General features: G+C 38.7%; 1 protein-coding gene across 1 annotated transcript in view; it reads left to right on the forward strand.

Moving 5' to 3' along the window:
* The window catches only part of INTS7 (integrator complex subunit 7), a 63,418-nt gene that overhangs the window by 36,256 nt on the left and 5,783 nt on the right, over window positions 1-21,379 (forward strand). Inside the window, exons 9-18 of the mRNA XM_037027587.1 lie at window positions 1,672-1,806; window positions 3,571-3,668; window positions 6,298-6,537; window positions 8,094-8,231; window positions 9,088-9,294; window positions 11,872-12,066; window positions 12,613-12,716; window positions 14,219-14,287; window positions 16,254-16,386; window positions 21,085-21,183. Coding sequence (XP_036883482.1) covers window positions 1,672-1,806; window positions 3,571-3,668; window positions 6,298-6,537; window positions 8,094-8,231; window positions 9,088-9,294; window positions 11,872-12,066; window positions 12,613-12,716; window positions 14,219-14,287; window positions 16,254-16,386; window positions 21,085-21,183 — 1,418 coding nt within the window. The remainder of the gene's footprint in view (window positions 1-1,671; window positions 1,807-3,570; window positions 3,669-6,297; window positions 6,538-8,093; window positions 8,232-9,087; window positions 9,295-11,871; window positions 12,067-12,612; window positions 12,717-14,218; window positions 14,288-16,253; window positions 16,387-21,084; window positions 21,184-21,379) is intronic.

Below are 21,379 nucleotides of genomic sequence, written 5' to 3' on the forward strand. Positions count from 1 at the left end.
TCATTAAAGAAACTGGAATACATAACTGCAGTACCAATCAGTGCAATTTATTTAAAAGAATATATGGCGTGGGATACTCTATGATATAATGTTTAAAGGGAAATAACACAAGATGCAAAACTGTACAAAAGAAAAAAGAAAGGAGCATGTATGTTTGCAAATTTATAGACTCTTTGGAATGATACACAAGAAACCAGTAGCTTTAGATGGTTGAGGGGGACATTTCATTCACTCACTCTTTACCTTCTATTTTTTGAACTATGTGAATTTATCTTAGAAAATCATTTCTAAATAAATAAAATTAAAAAATAATTTCATCCCTAAAATAGTTAACATAAAGGCTCAAAAATAAATATTTTAAAAACAGGATGTTGTCCAGTATCCTAACTATGTATGAATTTTTGAATTGTATTGGCTTTTGTAATGGGAAAATTGGAAAGAAATACTCCAGAAAGTTGACAGGAAGATCATGCTGGGTTTGTGGGATTTAGGATGATTTTTGTTTTTTCTTTGGATTTTCTTTGTTTTTTCTCTCCAAGTGTTGTATGAGTCTTGACAGGGAAGGAGGGGAGGTTGAAAGTTTATAAATGAGCCTGCCTTTTCCCTATCACATGGGCAAGAAAAAGAATGGAGGAAGTTTCCATCGTTTTTTTAAAAATGAGCTCATAGTTTCATATTTCCAATATTTGGCTTATTTTGAAAATACTGAGGCTTTACCTAAACGAGTACTTTTGAGAAGTCAGTGAGGTTACCATATGTCCCACACTGCCCAAGAGAGTCTTGGTTCATGCCTGTTATAATTAGTAGTATGTGTCCCCTTTGGCCTCAGAAAATATGGTCACCCTTGGTCTGAGAGACAAGTTTGAAGTTGATAGGACGGAAAAATCAGGAGGGGAAAGAAGACAATAAAGAGAGACTCTGCTAAGAGTTAACTGAGCTTTAATCTCCTGTTTCTTTTTGAAGCTCATTTTATAACTGAGGGCTTCTCTACTCTAAAGCAAAGCACTCACAACATAAACCTTAAGTTACAGAATTTCAATTGGGAGTTTAAAAAGTTGCTGCAATCTGTAGCGTAGAACTTGGGTGCAGAGCACAAGGGTATGACTTTGGTGGCAAGATAGTTAAAATCTTTGAGCTTTGATTTCTTCTGTAAAAGTAAGACATTGAACCAGATGATCCCCAAATCCACTCCATCTCTAAAATCATGAATTTTTTATGTAAACCTATGGAAGGATAACTAAATGCAGCAATTGAGATGGGAAAAGCAAACCTAAATTACTTCTCCTTTTATTCCTTTCCTGAAAGTAAGGCGTTGTCTGACAAGAAGCCTGTAATGGCATCCCATTAGAACTCCCAAAATACAGTCTGTAGTTGTGGTGTCTGCACTGTTCCTTAGTCAGTTTTTAAAATATTTATATGGTAATGTCTTACATTGACTTTAGATTCTAATCATAACGCAATTATTGGCACATATCTGTTCTAAGTACCTTGACAGGAGAAAGAGAAATGGTGATACTATATTGATGAGGAACCATGTAGAGGTAGAAAATTTTGTTCAAGTTTGTTATTGGAGGTTTTCTCTTGAAAGTGAGAAAACGAATCGGTCAGCTGAAAAGCTTTTGAACTGTATAAATGAATTATAACCTGCACTGCTTTTCTCTGCTTGTTTAGGAAACGTGGGTTCTTCACCCAGATCCTCTGATTTAGTCAGATTAGCCCAAGAATGCTGTTACCACAATAACAGGGGCATCGCGGCTCATGGAGTCAGAGTCCTGACTAACATAACCGTCTCCTGTCAAGAAAAAGGTAAGCTCGACCGGGACTGATACTGTGTGTAAACTTTCGGATTGGAGTTTGGGAAGATTTCTGTGTGTTTGGTTTTTAATCCCTTACTATTTTTAGCCACTGTGCTTTGATCTACTAGTTGCCTCCTTCGTTGTTCTTAAAGCACGTTTTCTCCTTTGAAAAATTGTTTAAAATACAAGGACCTTGGGGTTGGGATTGTGGGATTGAAAGGTTTTATGGGACAGTGCTCATTTCTTCTCACTGTTTATCTCTGCGTATATCGTGCTGTGGGTAGGAGCCGCTTCTGGCCACCCTTGGTAAGAGGCCATGCGTTCACTTGTCCAAAAGCCTGGAAAATTTAGGAAAAGAAAATCTCAACTTATCAGGGGTTTAACTAACAACTAATTTCATCCAAGGGCAAGAGAATTAATAGAACAATATGATTTAAATTTTTATAGAATTTATCTCTGGGTATCTAGAGCATTAAACTGATTCGTGCAATTAAGAAGGATGTGCACAGAAAATAATGCATGTATTTTATTGAATTCCTGACATCTTTTGTCAGAAGGCTTGGAGAAAGAAGTTCAGGCTGGTGTTCAAAAACAGGAAATACATTTTCGTTGTTCCAGCTGTTCCACTGTTTATTTTGATCTTTATTAAGGATCATAAGCTTAGTTGTCCTTCATCCCTCCTAGCCTTCAGCACTGCTTGTTCCTGGTACTTATTTTGTTATTAACACTCTGACCTTCACTACCAGCCTTTACACTGTTTTCCGAGCCCCTATACTAACTCAGAAGACATTTCTCTAAGTTGTATATTGATTCTGATTTAAATACCTAAACCTCTTTTATTGTTGGCATCGTAATGAGTGTTTTCTATTAAGTGACATAGAAAACTGCTATATGTTTTCAAAGCTGACATATGTTAACCTAAATACAGTTAGCTAGTATATGTAGAACTTTCTAGAACCTCTAGAGAAATTTTAGCCCTCAGGTAGTGAAAATTGCTGAAAAACTGCTATTTCATGAGACATCTAAGGGATTTGTCCTTCATGGTTTGACGTAACAGCATTAATATGATGTGTGGGGGCCTCGTTACTTCTTAAAAGTGGCTCAGCTTTCATTAGAATCTGAAAATTATAACATTCTAGGAGAAAATGTGCCTGCATAATTTATGTCTGATTAGAAAGATTAGCACAGCCCTGACTGGTGTGGCTCAGTGGACTGAGTGCCAGCCTATGAACCAAAAGGTTGCCAGTTTGCTTCTCAGTAGGGGCACATGCCTGGGTTGTGGGCCAGGTCCCCAGTTGGGGGCATGTGAGAGGCAACCAGTCTCGTGGGTACAGTGTATCTCCCACATTGATGTTTCTCTCCCTCCTTTCTCCTTCCCTTCCCCTCTCTCTCAGAATAAATAAAATCTTTAGAAAATAAAAGAAAAAGAAAGATGAACACACCCTATGTGGTTTGCTATTCCTAGTATTTTCCTCAGGTTATCAGCTGACTATTTCTGTTACGCTTTACTTAAATCTTTGTGGCTTTAGCTCTTAATTTAATGTGTATATTTTTATAATCTTTAATAAGTAATAGATATACAGAAGTCTAAAGATAGCTTTTGCGTTTCAGAAATGAGGTCAGACATACTTTTTCAGGAAGGTTAGCTTTGTTCATTGAGATGTTTCCTGTATCTTAAACTCTGTAATGTTTTCTCTTGTGTGTGTGTGTATCCGTGTGTGTGTATTTAATTTTCTCTGCTAAACCACTATAAAATTTAGTGTTTTTCCTCTAGACCTTTTGGCACTGGAGCAAGATGCTGTTTTTGGCCTGGAATCCCTTCTGATACTTTGTAGTCAAGATGATAGTCCCGGTGCTCAAGCCACGTTCAAGGTGAAAGCATCACTTTTTTTAATACCATGCCTGTTTTCATTGCCTAAGTCAGGAATTGAGGGTTTCCCTGTAAAGGGTCAGATAGTAAATATTTTACCTTCTGCAGACAATACACTCTCAGTTCTACCTTTGTAGGACAAAGACTTGGGCATTATGTAAAAAGGGGGTATATGTGTTCTTTATTTACAAAAAAAAAACCAGACTGGGATTTGGCCCAAGGGCAACAGTTCAGTAACTCTTATTTTAAAGGAACACTTTCCTTGGTCTTCACTTTCAGTGCTGGCATTTTGACCAGTGGGGCTCCAACAGATAGACACAGTCAAACTCTAAGCTTTGTCCTATTTAACCATCAGTGGACAGTATTTATTAGGTTGTAGTAGATACTTGTAATAGTCCTAAAAAATGTAAAACAAAATTAAATGAGCAGAGCTCCTGCACACTTCGAAGTTTGTGGCCTGAGGTAACACTGATAAGGTCACACACACACACAAATGATAAAATAACCGCAGCCAAACTCTGTATGTGTATGTTTGTATTAATTTCCAGAGCATAGAAGCTCTAGTTTTTAAGCAAAGTGAGGAATTATAAAAATCTTTACTTAATTATAGAAATTATCTTAGAGATATTTAAAAATTTTTAAATGTGAAATGTGAAATGAAACTACTCTTTTTGAAGTAAAACGTGAAATACAATTTGACAGTACAAAATTAATAATACGAGAAGGAGGGTTAATAGAAGTGGAAGGTTGTTAGGTAGGCATTGGAGTGTGGTTGAGGGAACACAGCATGTTCAGTGGCAGGATGAGGTGGTCGTGGTGACGAACAACAGAGACATTGGTACCGTTAAGTAAAAGCTGATCATCAAGAGGCGGTAAAAGAAGTAGGCAACCTGTGTTTGGCAAGTGATTCATCCCAAAGCCCTTTGGAACCAAAATATGTCAAAGAAATTTTTTTAAAGAAAACCAAAGGATTTGTCCTCCAGTTGTAGACGTCAGTAAAACACAAGCATCACCACAGTCGTATACACGTAGATGGTCAAGAAAGTTCTCGTATTAAAGGAGCTCCCCGTCTAGACAGCCCTGACCGTAAGGTAAGGGACTGTGATGCCAAGTTAGATGCAGTAAGTTTCTAAAGTACGAACAAAAGTGCACTTCTAATAAGAGGACAGAGTTGGGAGTGATTAAGTCCAACTACTGGTGTTAGGGAAGGCTTGAACAAGTAGCTATCACGTGAGTTGAGCTTTGGAAGATGGGGTAGAATTTCAGTGTTTGAAGAAAGATTATTTGAACCAGAGGGAGCACTATTATAAAAAGCTTGAAAGCAAAAATGTACCTGTTCTGTTGGAAGAATGGTGACTAGCCCATGTGGTTGGATGAGAAACAGGAGATTGGAAAAGTAGTTTGCAGCTCAATCATGGAAGATATCAAAATGTTAGTGAACATTAATATGATTCTATAAGTAGTGAGGAGATACTAAAATTGTAAAGAAAGGGACGTGCTCTACCCTTTGTTGTGATTTTGTTGTTATTTAAATGTGTGTGTTATGTGCCAGACTTTGTTAAAGGCTTGCGTAATTATTTTTTGATCTTTACACTAAGATTGCTTAATCTTAGTGAAATTTGCCCTGCTCTCATGAGGAAATTAAGACTCAAAGATAAAGTCGCTTGTTCAAAGACATCTAGCTAATAAAGGGCAAGCTAACCTTCATCTCTGGGTCTTTCAGACTCTATAGCTCATTTTTCCTGCCTAACACCACACTGAGAACTACATGGTTTTAGTGTGAGGGATGGATTCAGAAGATTGGAATTAGGGAGGGATTTCTGTTGAGGCAGAAAGAATGAAAAGGAGCTAAAGAAGCTGGTGTTAGAGACTTGACCAAAGTGGAAATTACGAGAGTTAGCTGTCATTGGCTATGTAACAACGACAGACAATGGACTTCTAGTTTTGACGACTGGGTTATTAGTGATGTCATTAACTGGCCTGAACAGGAGCTCCAAAGCCAATTGGCTTTTGGTTTTACTTGAGAAATAAGAGGAAACTAGAAGCCCCTTCCCCACTTCATTGTGCATAAGAGTCACCTAGGGTGCCTTTCTTACACGGAAACTGTCAGTGACACACACACACACACACACACACACACACACAGTTAGTGCATGAAGTTTGGGATGGGCAGGACCCAGGACTCTCTGTTTTTGTTAGCATAGGGAGGTGACGGCATAGGTAAGGTTTTTGTTAGCATAGGGAGGTGACGGCATAGGTGAGTTTACAAACCACATTTTAGAAGCAGTTCTTGGAAGTAGTAAATGTAATGGTGACATTTGTTTGGCATGTATTTTGCCTCTTCAGCATCATTCCTTATGATGGTCATCTCATTTTTCACTTTTTAATAGTACTGGATTGCAGCGACTATAATGTGTGGTCCTGACTTGTTACTTGGTTTTAAACACGGCACACTTTGTATATTTTAATATGAGATCCGTTATGTCTTGTGTTTCTTAGGAAGAAAAATGTTATGCCTACAAAAAAACCTTTTCCTAGGTTTTCTCCAATAACTGATACAAAGTGCTTTTCTTTAAAGCTTTCCTTAATACCCTCAAAGTATAACTGGTCTGTTTTCTTTTCAATGTGCAGATTGCTCTGAATTGTATGGTGAAGTTGGCCAAGGGCAGACCCCATCTCAGCCAGTCTGTGGTTGAGACCCTGTTGACTCAGTTGCACAGTGCCCAGGACGCCGCCCGGATCCTGATGTGCCACTGCCTGGCTGCCATTGCCATGCAGCTGCCAGTGCTGGGCGATGGCATGCTGGGCGACCTCGTGGAGCTCTACAAGGTCATCGGGCGATCAGCCACAGACAAGCAACAGGAACTTCTGGTAAACCTGCTGTGGATGAATGGGATCTGGTCTAGTGAGAATTACTTTAAGAAGTTAACATGACTGTTGGACTTTACTTAAAAGCAAAACAAACAACAGATTAAAGTAATTATCAAAGACCAAGGGAATGCTGAAATCAAAGGAGAATTGGAACCATGAGCTTTGTACTATTACCACTTTGAGTAAGCCCCATTTAGTTTGGATCTAAAACTTGTTTTTTCCTAAGTTCTGTCAATCACCTTAGTGTAGCCAAAGCCCTCAGTATGTTGTTTTTGTTCTATTACAAAGAACAAGATGAAAATGGATGTTTTCTTTTTTAGACAAAGCAAATAAATAATGAAGTAAACTCTGCTTTGTACTTCTGACGATAGTAAGTTAAAGACCTAATGATAACAGCGACCTCAAATCGGCACAGATTCCTCTTTTCCAATCCAGGACCTCTTTCGCTGTGTAGCGCCCAGTGTCGGTTTCAGTATAGTCTGGGGGTTGGGAAAGGTGCATGCTTTTAAAGAAACAAGCCACAGAAGTGATATGATAATGTTTAGTTGAAAGTTCTACCAGGCTGAGAGTAGGCTACGTTCTAAGTTGGCATGAATTAGGTGTAAGCCTCAGGTTGGGCCCTGCATATTCTGGTCATCTGAATTTAGGGATTGGGAAGAGCTTAATGAAGTTACTTGCTCAAGCCTATTTTATATTTAATGCTCCAGGGCATAGTCTGTAAAAGATTACCCCATTCATCATTTGCTGTGAGGAAAGGGGTACCCTAAGGACCAAGTGGCATTGGTCATGGGAATGATGGCATACAATGGCCAGAATACATGTGAACCTTTGTATATATCAACTTCGGAACACTGTGAAATAGTCAGCCAAGTTTTTTTTAATTAAAGCAGCATTTTCAACTAATGAATGCTCTTTAGCCCTTTTTTGTTAGTACTACTTTAAGGCAGTTTTAAATTATGAGACATAAATTTTTTAATGTAAAGGATAATAACAGTGAAAACCCTTCATCTGTCACCTAGCTTAAGAAAAAATATTGCCAATACAGTTGAAATGTACCTACCTGTGCTCCTCCCTTCTCCTAGAGATAATCACTGTCCTGAATTTGGTATTTATCATTCCCATGCATGTTGTTATACATTTACTACCTTAGTGTGTATATGAAGTAATATGCACTATTATTTTGCATATTTTAACTATATAAACGCTATCGGACTGCATGCAATCTTTTGCACTTTGCTTATTTTTTTCTGTTTTGTTTAAATGTCTATTGAAAAGTATATCTCTACTTCCCTCATTTCACTGCTGTGTAGTATTTCATTGTGTGATTTTATCATTTACCCATGTTTATCAGAATTATTTGCTGTTATTCCATTATTCAGTTGTCTGAGTAATGGAATAAATTGATAACTTCAAAATGAAAAATTATTGTCATGGGGGAGGAAATTTCTTTTTGGGTGGATTGTCTCAAGTGTTTCTCCCTTTTGAGGTCAAGTTATCTGTGCCATTGATAGAACTGCATGATTTTTTAAATTGTCTCATGTCTTGCTCAATGTTAGGTGAGTTTGGCCACTGTGATTTTTGTCGCCAGTCAGAAAGCACTGTCTGCTGAAGTAAAGGCTGTCATTAAGCAGCAGCTCGAAAGTGTCTCCAACGGATGGACCGTGTACCGAATTGCCAGGCAGGCCTCCAGAATGGTATGTGGGGTCCTTCTGCGTGAACCGTGTTGGTGAAAATGGTGGGTTACACCCCTTAGATTGTGGGATTGTTACTCCTGGTCAAAACTGGAAACTAAAGATGGAAGTACGTCTCAGTCGTGGATTGAAAGATGATGAAAGGAAGGACCTCATTATATTCCTAACAAGGTTTTGTGGAAGATCATTTGCCCAGGGACCGGAGGTTGGGGGATGTTTTGGGGATGATTGAAAAGCGTTACATTCAAGCCCACCCTCTGCTGTGCGGCCGGTTTCTAAGAGGCCCAGACTGGTGGGGGTCCAGAGTTTGGGGGTCCCTATTGTAGGGGAGTGAAACAATGGGGGTCCCATTGTTTCTCAAATGGGAGGAGGACCACTGCTGACTGGCCAGTTCTGTATTACACCCACCTGTCCCAAGCTTCCAAGCATCACAGGGCACTGAGCATCCCTGGTCCCCAGGCATTAAATGGCCACATGTCCCCCAGAGGCAGGCACAGTATTCTTCTTGATAGTCACTTAATGGAACTTACTGGAGTTTCCCCCTACCTCACTCAATAGCTTGTACCACATGACATACAGTAAGTATTTATACTTTCTGTATTTTGAACTAAAATTCTAGACTCAGGTTGTAGTTAAGTCCATTTATTTTCTATTTGGAAGTGTTTTTGTAAAGAATTGCAGACATTAGGTCATATAAAAGCAGCTAAGTATAACATATACTGAGAAAATTACTTAGACTGAGTCTCAAAGAATTACATAATATGAGAAATGATTCTTATAGTTTGTGTGAGATTTAGGTTTGTCTTTTAGTTGCTGATTCAAGTGTAAAAACTTCATTACGTGCCATGATTTTTTTTAGGGTAACCATGACATGGCCAGAGAGCTCTATCAGAGTTTGCTGACTCAGGTTGCCTCAGAACATTTCTACTTCTGGCTAAATAGTTTGAAGGAGTTTTCACATGCGGAACAGTGTTTCACTGGGTTGCAAGAAGAGAATTATAGTTCAGCACTTTCTTGCATTGCTGAGTCTTTAAAATTCTACCACAAAGGGATTGCGTCCTTAACAGTAAGTCCTCTGAATTCTCCTTTGGTGAAGATGACTTGTGTGAGAATGGTCTCCCATCTCTTTTATTATTCTGTTTGAACCACCTTGAAACATCTGCTGATACACATATATATAGTAGTATTAGAGTAATAAATAGGACATGGAAGTAGATTCTTAACCCCTCCCCTGCCTCTTAACATGTTGTTTTTATCGAATACCAGGAACCACATATGAAGAGGATTGCTGAATGTATGCAGAAGGGATAAATGGAAATAGGATCCTCACTTGCCAGAATCCTATTAGTAAGACCCCAACCTGGGTCACTACCACCATCCACATGAATCCTCAGCCATCCCATACCTCGCAGCTACTCACTAAGAAACCAGAGCTGCTTGCTTTGCGGATAAAGAAGAAATTATCAAGGATGCTGGTGTCCCCCCTCTGTATCTTCCTATGCCAAACTAATAGTTAGCCAGCCATAGTTTTCATTTTCTCTGCCAAGAAAGTGAAGGGGTTGCAGAGAAAGCAGCACTTAACATTTCTTGTTTTCTTGAAATCAGTTATATTCCTAAGAATGAACCTGTTCCCTAAAATGAGCATTTCCTGTATTAATGCAAAGACTTTTTTCCCCCTTAAGAGTAAAAAGTTTATATAATCAACATAAACAGTAAAAAAATATTGTTACACAACTTTTAAAGTTGTATATATTTCGATGAGGCCGTAACACTTTTTGCTAACTGTTTATGTACGTTTATCACATAATCTAAAATGTTTTTAATAGTGGCCCATCCTAAGAAAAATGCTTCAAAGTAGAACAAAGAATAGACCAATCTCACAGAAGAGACAGAATATTCAGGCTACTGTGGTTACAGATCTCTTGAAGTATGATTTTTCTGGTTAGGATTGATGCTATCTTAAAACAGAAGCTCCTCTCATTTTAAAAAGTAGCATTGACAACTGTAGTTATTTTCCTCTTGGTTATTCTAGGGAAAGATTTTTGTTGCCTATATCAGGCTAATAAATGCCTCAGAAAATCAAAAGTTACAATTATTGGTTCAAATCAGTAGAATTATTTCATTTTCTGGTTTTATATGGAGCAGAAAATTATTAATGATTAAGTACAGTAAATGCTAAAGACTGTGAAACAGGCCCACAAAACTCTGAGGCAGGTAGAATTAATATTATGAAAAACCCTATTGACTGTTTCATAGTCTCGTAAGATTTGTATGGTGTGTGTATTTAATGAGGTTTTGGTAGTAATTAAGGACTGAAGTCTGACGTAGAAGACAAACAGAAGGTCCTTGTCTTAGTCTCTACTTTGCCTTAATACATTGTGACCTAAGACACGTTTTGGGACCTCAAATCGTCTCCTTTTGGAATGGAGTTCTTTTATTCAGATGACTGTAAGCACTTGCTGCTTGTGGATTAAAAACAAATAAATAAATCAGGAAATGATTCTCCATTTGTGAATAGTCTAGAGGGGAAGGCAGCACAGGCCTTAGAATCATTTGGCACTTCCCACATCTCTGATTGTACTATCTATATACCATGAGAGATTTTTTTTTAAGGCTTTATCTGTGATCTGTTCATTTGGCAAGTGTGGATCGGACAGTAGCGCTCTGCCTTTTAACCGAGAGCATATGAGCATGGGCTGCCCTTTGTCCTCCCTGACACAGGAGTGGTCTAACCTGAGGTTGTTCGGCGATGAGGCTTAATTACTATGCTTTTACCTGCTTCAACCAAGCTAAACATGAGAAGTGCAAAATTCTGTGCTTATGGGGACCCTGTAGCAATGTTGGGTGTCTAACTTTGAAACACAGTGACTAATGATGGACTTACCTTGCTTTTTAGGAATAAAAAATTTTAAAACTGTTTGTATTCATGTTCTCTGCTAGGTGACAAATTGCCACAGATTTAGTAACTTAAAGCAGCACCCATTTAGCATTTCAGCTTCCATGAGTCAGAAGTCCAGATACGGCCTCTCTAGGTCCCGTGTTGATGTTGTCACAAAGTTACAATGAAGGTGTCAGCCAGGGCCAGTCTTAATGCGGCTCACGGAGGCTTAGGGCCCTTAAATCTATGTAGTTATTGGTAGAATTTATTTCCGCGCAGCCGTAGAACTTGGGGAAGCTTTAAGGCCAACAGGAGAATTGCTCACCTTCAAGACCCTCTTTTAACGGGCTGACCAGATTAGGAGAAATCCACCCAAATAATCTCCCTTTTGATAAATGTAAATTTAGCTCATTAAGGACCTAAATTGCATTCTCAAAATCATTACCTTTGCCATACTTCATTGGTTGGAAGCAAGTTACAGGTTCCGCCCACACAAAGTGGGGAGATTACACGAGGTGTCAATACCAGAGGGGAGTGAATCAGGAACCATTTTAGCATTCTGCTTGCAAGGGTGGATTTTTTATTTACTTTTTATTATGTATTGAATAGATATATATTCACATATTTTTATGTAGGGTATCCGAAAAATAAAACAAATACCAGTTTAGGAAATGAGATATTATCATTGCCTTTAAAACTTGTCTTTGTACTGCACCATCTTGCTGCTATGTTTATTTTATCTTAAGTGTATCCTTTTTCCCCCAGGCTGCCAGTACACCATTGAATCCTTTAAGTTTTCAGTGTGAATTTGTGAAACTCAGGATTGACCTTCTACAAGCCTTCTCTCAGCTGATCTGTACCTGTAATAGTCTAAAGACGAGCCCCCCACCCGCGATTGCCACCACAATCGCCATGACCTTGGGGAATGACCTCCAGAGGTGTGGTCGCATCTCTAATCAGGCATGTCTCAACTTTATTTTCAGTGCAGTTTTCATTGACACTGTAGAGGTTTTTGAAGTTATTTGTGACATAAAAAATCCTGTAATTTATAAATCAGTGGTTTGACTCAGACATTAAACCTTAAATGCTTATTAGCTCATCTGTTTTGCTGAAAATAGGCTGATGTCTTATTAGAATGACAAAGAGATTGATGGTGTCTCACTGAATGCTACTTTTTTATATAAAGGGCATACATTTTAAAGAAACCTTGCAGTTTGCAGTTTCTTTAAATAACTACATTATTTTAGTGTAGCTTAGGCTAAAAATGCAGCTTTTTGTTTGTTTCTATATATCAGATATAAATTACCATAATTTTGTGCACATTTGTGGTTTTATGTGCTCTCTGTTAATTTTATTTAACAAGGGTTATAAAAATGAATGAAATGAACATGAAAAATTTAAATACTTTTAAGATCTTTTTTATGGTTTGACTGTTTAGGTTTTTGTGTTTATACAATAATGATAGCATGTTTATATATTATAATTAATATTTTCCCTTCTTTATAGATGAAGCAGTCCATGGAAGAATTTCGAAGCCTTGCTTCCCGATATGGGGAGCTTTATCAGGCATCTTTTGATGCTGATTCAGCAACTTTAAGGAATGTAGAGCTGTATCCTAAACTTGTTCCAATATGTCTTCTTCTTTTGAAGTATTTTTTAATGTAAATACCTCAGCTGTACTTGAGTAAAATGTATATATGTCAAATAAGCCTATACATTTATTATAATTAATAATTTTCCCTTTGAAGTCGAGTACGAGCAGTGTAATTTTACTTTTTAACTTGAACTAGGCTTTTTCAAAAAGTGGTGACTCAGTGGTGGTCTCTTTCTACCTCTAGGAAGAGCATTCAAAACCCAGACCCTACTGGCTGCATCCTTTGTGCGCCCTTGAGCTACAGCAGACACCCCGCACCACTTTCCCACGGGGACCTGCTCTGTGCTTTGTCTCGCCTTCCTGTCTTCATAGCTGATAACCCCAGTTCCCACCACCCTTATTAATGACCTATGAAATCGTTTTAGTCATCACATTTGCTCCCTCAGTGCTCTTTAAAGTCTCCATATTTTCTTGTTAGCAGCCTCAAATCCTTTTTGAGAAGGAGGAGATAAATTTTATTTTTACATTGTAGGATTTATAAATCAGTAGTTCTTGGCATTTTGGTTTACTGATTAGAAACCTAATGAATGCTGTGGATCCTCTTCTCTAAAAAATGAATGTACCCATATTTTGCCATGTATAATGTGCTCCTATGTATAATGTATACCCATAGTTTTAGCCCAGATGTCAGGAAAGAAATCTTTTGTTTTAATTTCTAATTTATTTTTTTAGGTATTTGGTTTTTTGTATTATAAAGAAATTTTAGCATTTATTTTTGAATATACAGATGTAGTTATTACTTTCTAGAGTTACACTTCTAATGCATAAGTGTAAATAAAAGAATTAAAAACATTTTATATAGATATAGAATTAGTACTACCCATGTATAATGTGCCTCCTTATTTTTCCCTCAAAAATTTGGGCAAAAAAAAGCATATTATACACGGTAAAATATGGTCATGCACATGCCCCTCAATGTCTGCATGTGGGGTCAGGCCTGTTCACAGATCCCTCGAGTGCCAGTGTGGGATCTGTTCTGCACACCACTGTTGTCAGCCTTTATCAATGAAGCCCCTGTGTCTACAGCAGATTCAAACCAGTTTCTGCGGCCCTGGCAGGTGTGGCTCAGTGGATTGAGTGCCTGGGTTTCGGGCTGGGTCCCCAGTGAGGGGCACAAGAGAGGCGATGTTTCTTTCTCTTTCTCCCTCCCTTCCCCTCTAAAAATAAATAAGTAAAATCTTTAAAAACAAAAGTTTCTGTGAATCATAGAGCCTGCTGCTTGGTTTCCCCTTCTTCCATCAGGCAGCCTCTGAAGTACCCTTCCTGATACAGAATTTCGGAATCACTGTTTCAGACACCATGTAGCTCTTAAAGGGAAAAAATAGAGCCCCAGACTGTTCTAATTGATAATACATGCTTCACCAAAAATATCCTCACCTTGACTTCTTTCGTATTCAGGCAATATAAAGTCTGTAGTGGATTTCTTTATGTCCAGGCATAACCTTAACACTAATCCAGACAGCAGCAGAGCTGTTTACTGATATCTCATGCAATAGAAGCTCTGATTTTGGATCCAGAATCCGCAAGGTATTTCTAATAATAGTTTACATTAAAGAGCACTTTCAAATATGTTTTCTTACCTCATTATCACAACAGTGTTTTGGAAGAGGTATTATAGGGAAAGAAAAAAAATACCAGGGGAAAAACTTCTCCAGCATTTGTCTAAAGTCACGTAGTTAGTAACAAAACCTGAAGTTTCTGACTATATTGTTTACTTACTTCCAACTCCTAGTTTCTCAACATTGACTTGGAAAAATAACTGGGAAGAATATTCATTGAATTTGAACATTTTCTTCTCATATATTATAACTAAACTTTGGTATGAAAAATTGAGTTAATATAATTAAACTTGAACTTTTTCCTTTGGCTTCCCAAACAAGAAGATATTCCTATTTTTGCTTTATTAAAATTCTCCCCTCCCCCATTAACTAGTTAACTATTCAAATATTTTTACAAAAGAATAACACATTGGTTTTTCCCATTGTAATATACTGTCTTGGAATATGCATTTTCAGCTGATTTCAGATCTAGTAAGGCCTATGATTCCATGATCTGCTTTCTCAAAGGATGTAATCAACAATGTGTTTTAAATTTCTCTGCCTTAAAACATAGACTCACTATTCCTTTTCAGGGCGATACCAAGTTCCTTTTCTTCTGCTTTAAAGTACTACTTAATCCCAGACTAGCCTGCTTGGCAGTTTTTTCCCCCCACTTATCTGATTCATTTTAATATTTTCATGACGTGCTGATTTTTACTTATTTGTCTATTTATCCTTCTCAACATCTGTTTATTTTACCTAGTCTGCATTGTTCGACTTGCTGGGGTTTTTTAAACAAGCTTCTCCTTTTTAAATTTGAAGATGTTCTTAAACCTCTGTATTTTTCAGAGTGTTTGCCAATTAATTGACACTTCAGGCCACGCCATTTCTCATTGTACCATGCTCATTTAGCTATTTAGAAATCAGGTGTCATTGTACTGTTGGTTGACATAATAGAAATTAGCATTTTTCTTGATTAATTTTTTATCAGAGAGATAGGCACATTGTCAGCAGGGATGGGGTAAAGGGAGTTATTTAGCCAGCTTGCACTGTGGCTCTCTCTTACCCTCTCCCCTTCCTACCACTTTCCTTCACTCTTTTCCACCCCCTTGTATCCCGCAAATACATTCCCCTAACCTTTTGCCCTTTGTAGAAATGAAAAATTGGAAAAAAAGATTATACTTTGAGGGAGAGGTCTTTGAGTTTTATTTGCAATAGTGCATAACTACAGGGAGTAGATTCCTTCTAAAACTTCTTGATAGTATATATTTGTGCCTTCTGAGTAAAGAAGGACACACTGCTAAAAAGAACTTCAAGAGAGTGACATACGACATTGATATTTCACTGTAGTTTTTATAGAAATCTGTGTCTCTCTCTTCATAGCTTAGAAGGTGTTTTTTGGGAGAACACACCTTGTTTTATTCAACTTTGTATCTCTAGCAGCTAACATAGTACCTGAGCTGGTATTTCAGTAAATGTGGGATAGGTTGGGCAAGATGTTTATAATCATGAATGTTAGTTATTATATGCCTTATACCAGCACTCAGGATTATCAGGAAAAATATTTTGAGATGCTTGTTCATTACATTTTTTTATTTAGCTTCTTATTCAATCTGTCATGATTCCTTTGCACTTAATCTTTATTTCTACTGCCTAAAAAATAAGTGTATGACCCAGCGATGAGTTTTAGTACTTTTATACTGTCTGAAAACCAGAGCGGTAAAGACATGTATGTGATTTGAAGTCAAATTTGAGTTTGAATTCCAGCTTGTCACCTACTGGTTATATGAGACTGAAGGCAAATTACTTAACCTCTCCAAGGCTCAGTTTCCTCATCTGTAAAACAGAATTAACAGTGTGTACTCCATTATTTTAAAAATTAAGTGTGGAAAGTGCCTGATGCATTTAGACCTAACGTAGTTTAGTTGATTAATTGATGCTAATTTTAACTTCAGTTTTCAGGAATATGGCTCTACTGGAACAGCCCATGCTGACAGTGAATATGAAAGAAGAATGATGTCTGTATATAACCATGTCCTGGAGGAGGTGGAATCACTCAATCGGAAATATACCCCAGTTTCTTACATGGCAAGTTGCATTTGTTTTATTGAGTTCTTATGTGCCACTGCGTTTTTACTCATCTCTGGCACTTACTGTGGGACTTCAACGAGTCATTCTGTCTCTGCCTCTTTCCTCTGTGCCGTTTTGTGACAGGTTAATACCGTGTGCACCTCGCAGCACTGTTATGCGGATGAAATGAGAAGATGAATCTGAAAGCACTTAGCACATCTGTAGCTGCTACATAGTCACATTAAGATGTCAAATCTGCTCTACCAAAATGCAGATAAAACTTCTTTTTTAACAAGTTAACTGAAGTTGTCATTGTTCTCAACCCTGGCTATACATTAGAATCACTTTAGAAGCTATTTAAAAGTACGTTAGTATGCAGGCCCCACCCCAGACCAGTGAACTCTGAATCTGTGTAGTTAAGGCCCAGGCACTAGTGTTTTTAACAGCTCAGCTCCCAGGCGATTCTGTCTGCCACCACCAGGCTTGAGGAGAACCACAGGCCATTTGATACCGAAAGAACCGGGCTTGTTATCTGACTGGCAATAAATCAGTTCTTCGAGGTGATGCCAATGACACCGTTTAGTGTACTTGCCCCCTTTCACCTGCTGAATCTGCCGCCTCTGCACCGTAGAGTACTCGTTCTTTATTCAGTCTTGTCGCCTGACTTCCCAGTTACAGGACTGATGGGCATACTCTCACCCAGGTTTTCTCCTCTATGTCTGGCCAGTCTCCAGTGTCCTAGCTCAGGTTCCTGGAACAGAATACTATAGATTTGGTGACTTCAGCAGCAGACATTTCTTTCTCACAGTTTTGGAAGCTTGGACGTCCAGGATCACTTTTTTAATGAGCTAACTGGTGCCAGCCAGTTCAGTTCCTGGTGAGTGCCTTTTTGCTGGCTTGCAGGCTGCCTCACTGTGTCCTCACGTGTTGTGCAGAGCGCTGGACTCTCTCTTTTTATAAGGCTACTAATTCCATCATGGGGGTCCCATCCTCATGACGCATCAAAACCTAGTCACCTTCCAGAGGCTGCATCTCCAAATACCAACATACTGGAAGTAAGGGTTTCACCATATGAATTTGGAGAAGGCGTGCACATTCAATCCATAACACAGTCTTTGAACTTTACTACTTGGAGAGTTTCTTGTGCCCAGCTCACACATTAGATTCTGTATTCCCCATAGCTTTCTCCTGGTTCCTGCTCTTCTCATTCTGGACTCTCACCATTTATCAGGTATTTTAGAAGAAATTGGCGGGATGTGTTGTTGAAGAGTTAGATTAGATTTTAAGGACAGATACTTTCCTTGACATAGAGCTTCCCAGGTAAGGTCATCAGTACATATTTGCTGAATTGATTGACATGGGTCTGACACTCAGCTTGGTTGCTAAGGGAGATTGGAAAGATTATCTTCGAAGTAAACATACACATCTGTGTGAGATAATGATTGATTAAATTATTTTCATATTTTCTCTAAGCTGCACCCTAAAAAATTAAGTAGATGCCAAACAGTAACTTGAGTTTGAGAAATAAACATTCAGCCAAAATAAAATGAAGAAACAATCATTTAAAAAAATGATGAAAGGTTTAGGAACCTCCAGGACAACTTTAAATATTCCAACATCTGAATCATAGGGGTGCCAGAAGAAGAGAAAGAAATTGAAAGAAATTCAATTTCTTTTTGCAAGAAATTGAAAACTTAACTTGAAAACATAATGAAGGGGAACTTCCCTAATCTGGCAAAGGAAACACACTTATAGGAAGCTCAGAGTCCCAAGGAAGTTGGACCCAAGGAAGCACACACCAAGGCACATCATAATTACATTACCCAAGATTAAAGAGAAGGAGAGAATCCTAAAAGCAGCAAGAGAATAGGACAATTACCTACCAAGGAGTGCTTTTACTTACATAAGACCACCAGCTGATGTCTCAAAAGAAACCTTATAAGCAAGAAGGGGCTGGAAAGAAGTATTCAAAGTCTTTCTGAAAGGCAAGGACCTACATCCAAGATTGCTCTATCCTGCAAAGCTGTCATTTAGAATGGAAGGGCAGATAAAGTGCTTCCCTGATAAGGGCAAGTTAAAAGAGTTCATCATCAACAAGCCCTTATTATATGAAATATGAAAGGCACTTATCTAAGAAAAAGATAATAAAAAATATGAACAGTGAAATGAAAAACAACTATCAACAATCAAACCTACTAAAACAAAAGCGAACTAAGCAAACAACTAGAACAGGGACAGAGTCACAGAAATGGAGATCACATGGAGGGTTATCAGTGGGGAGAGGAGGGGGATAATGGGGAAAAGGTACATGGAACAAGAAGCATAAATGGGAGGTACAAAATACACAGGGGGAAGTTAAGAATAGTGTGAGAAATGGAGAAGCCAAAGAACTTGTATGTACAACCCACTGACATGAACTGGTGGGAGGGGGGTACCAGGCAGGGAGGAATAAAGGGGAGAAAAATGGGACAACTGTAATAACATAATCAATGAAATATATTTTAAAAGAAAGAAAAAATAGACTAAAAAGCATTGGATTTGACAATGAAGAGTGTGTTGGTGATACGCTCCTCTTCCTGCTGGTTTAGGAACATGACGTGTGATTTCACTTCTCCAGACTCTTACTTTAGTAGCTAATGGCTGTTTTCATACCTGGGGGTGGTGTGGCCTGGGGGCTGGTGGCCTTAGAGGTTGTCCTGCTTTCCCAGGGGGCACCTGCAAATAATGTGCATTCATTCTTTTCTAAGGGAGAATGGTGTCTTTTTGCCCAGGAACAGCCTCAGGTTACTTGGAGTCCTCTAAGTTTGTCCTTTACTGATGTTTTCTTTCCTTAAACACTACTGTGCCATCAAGGGTTCCCTGCAAATGCTTCCCACATTCCTTGTTGCAAGAAAATGAATAGTGTCGATTTAGCAGTTGAACTTGAAAAACACCAGACCCAATGCCTTTAAATGTGTGTTGTCATTCTCTCAAGCAATAGACCTGGCATTTGTATTACTACTAGTAGTATGACGGGTATGAAATATTCAATAGCCTGAAACCAGTGAGGAGTGGGTTCTTCTGTCTTTCGGCCTTATTGCCCAACTTTTAAAAAATGTTTACAGTGTAGGCAACTAGGTGACAGTCTAGTTGGCAAACACAAGGCCCACGGGCCGATCCAGCCCTCCCCCTTGTTTTATCCGACTGGCACCTTGTTTCTACCCAGTGGCACTGCCGATCTCTCGATTAACTGTTAAGGAGTAGTTACATTTATACAGTCCTAAAATGACATTCCGCCCTTTGAAGGCAACTGTGAGACTGATGGGGCCCCCGGTAAAAAGGAGTTTGACCCCCTGGACTTGAGAGCAGGAGCTTGAAGGACAGCTTACTGTGTAGGGGAGTGGTTTTCAGCCTGTGGTGCTCTGAGGGACAGTGCCACCAAGAGGGGCATAGGCCGAGGAGGGTGGTAAACCAGCAGGAATGCCTCCGGGTGCCCCAGAGTTTAAGTGTTGTGGTAGGGCTGTAGTTTTTTTTGCTGTCATTTGCAAGTCATTGGTGAAGTGAAACAAAAATCACTGAACTAAGTAAGCATCAGGCAGCCCAGGTTCTCATTCCAGCCTGTTCCATTACCTGCCTAGGTAACCTGTGCCCTCATCAAAAAGAGGGTGATTTTTTAGAACAGCTTTGATGGCCCAGGCCAGTTGGTTAGAGCATCGTCCCGTTACTGAAAGGTTGCACGTTCAGTTCCCAGTCAGGGCACATACTTAGGTCACGGGTTCAATCCCTGGTCTGGGCGCACACAGGAGGCAACCAGCTGATGTTTCTCTCTCACATCCACGTTTCTTTCTCTCCCTTCCCCTATCTTTAAAAGCAGTGAAAAAATGTCCTCAGGTGAAGATAAAGTATGTATATGTACATAGACACACACATATATAAAATAAAATACCTTTGATGTTTTCATAGGTGCACAATTACCTCCATACCCATTAAGTTGTATAAATTCAATATATACAGCTTTTGTATGTCATTGTACATCAATAGAGTGGTTTTAAATTAAATAAATAAGTAATCTTTGACCTTTAACTCTGGCTGTATGATCCTTTTCAGTAAGACGCAAAGGATTTGCTTGAGTGTTACTATTACAGTTCAGTAAATAAATGCTGGGGTTTTCAAAACTCAGTTCAGTTGGTGAGATAGATACTGGAAATAAGGTATTTGTTAAAGTTTCAGAATTCTGCAGAGTTGGACTATATAGTCGCCCTTAGTCTGAATTCTAGTAAGATTTCACCATTGCCCACGCTCTGGGACCTCATGGCCATAGCGTCAGCGAGCCGCCCTGTGGGAATGAGTGACGAAGCAAGGCGACTCAGAGCCGAAGTTCCACACGGGATTTGGTGTCCGCTCTCAGGTGTCTTTGCCATACTTTACCAAACTGATAGTTACTCTCTATTTTAGGGTCATATGAGCAATGTGGATGTTCTTCCTTTTGTCACTTACTTTTTATTGAATGTACTACTTCAAAATAAAGCAAAAATCTATCATTGTACTCCACAACATGAATGATTTGGCAAATATTCCCAATTTCTGGGTATTATGACTATTTCCTGAGTGGTGGTATTATTGTTGATTTTGTAGTAGTCTATGTGAGCTTTTGTGGAAACTTCTTCCTGAATGTACTATTTGTTGATGAAATTCGGAAATTTCTTTTTATTTGATTCAGTTTCTTTTTCTCCCCAGCATACAGCATGCCTCTGCAATGCCATCATTGCTTTGCTGAAAGTTCCTCTTTCATTTCAGAGATACTTTTTCCAGAAACTACAGTCTACCAGCATCAAGGTAATAAAGGAAGAATGCTAAGGTTAATATAGATCAAAAACCCAGTTATCTTAGTGCTTGTGGCTCTACTTCCGCCTCCGACCTTTCGTTTTGATAAAACCCTCTGTAATTGTAAGCCTTTCCTCCCTTTACTGATCCGTCTGATGGAGGGATTGGAGTGCCTGTCAGTACCAAATGCAGTGAGACTGGTGTGTGG

Source organism: Sturnira hondurensis, unplaced genomic scaffold, assembly GCF_014824575.4.
Source record: "Sturnira hondurensis isolate 20B ecotype Veracruz unplaced genomic scaffold, ASM1482457v3 Scaffold0019216, whole genome shotgun sequence".
NCBI classification, from domain to species: domain Eukaryota; kingdom Metazoa; phylum Chordata; class Mammalia; order Chiroptera; family Phyllostomidae; genus Sturnira; species Sturnira hondurensis.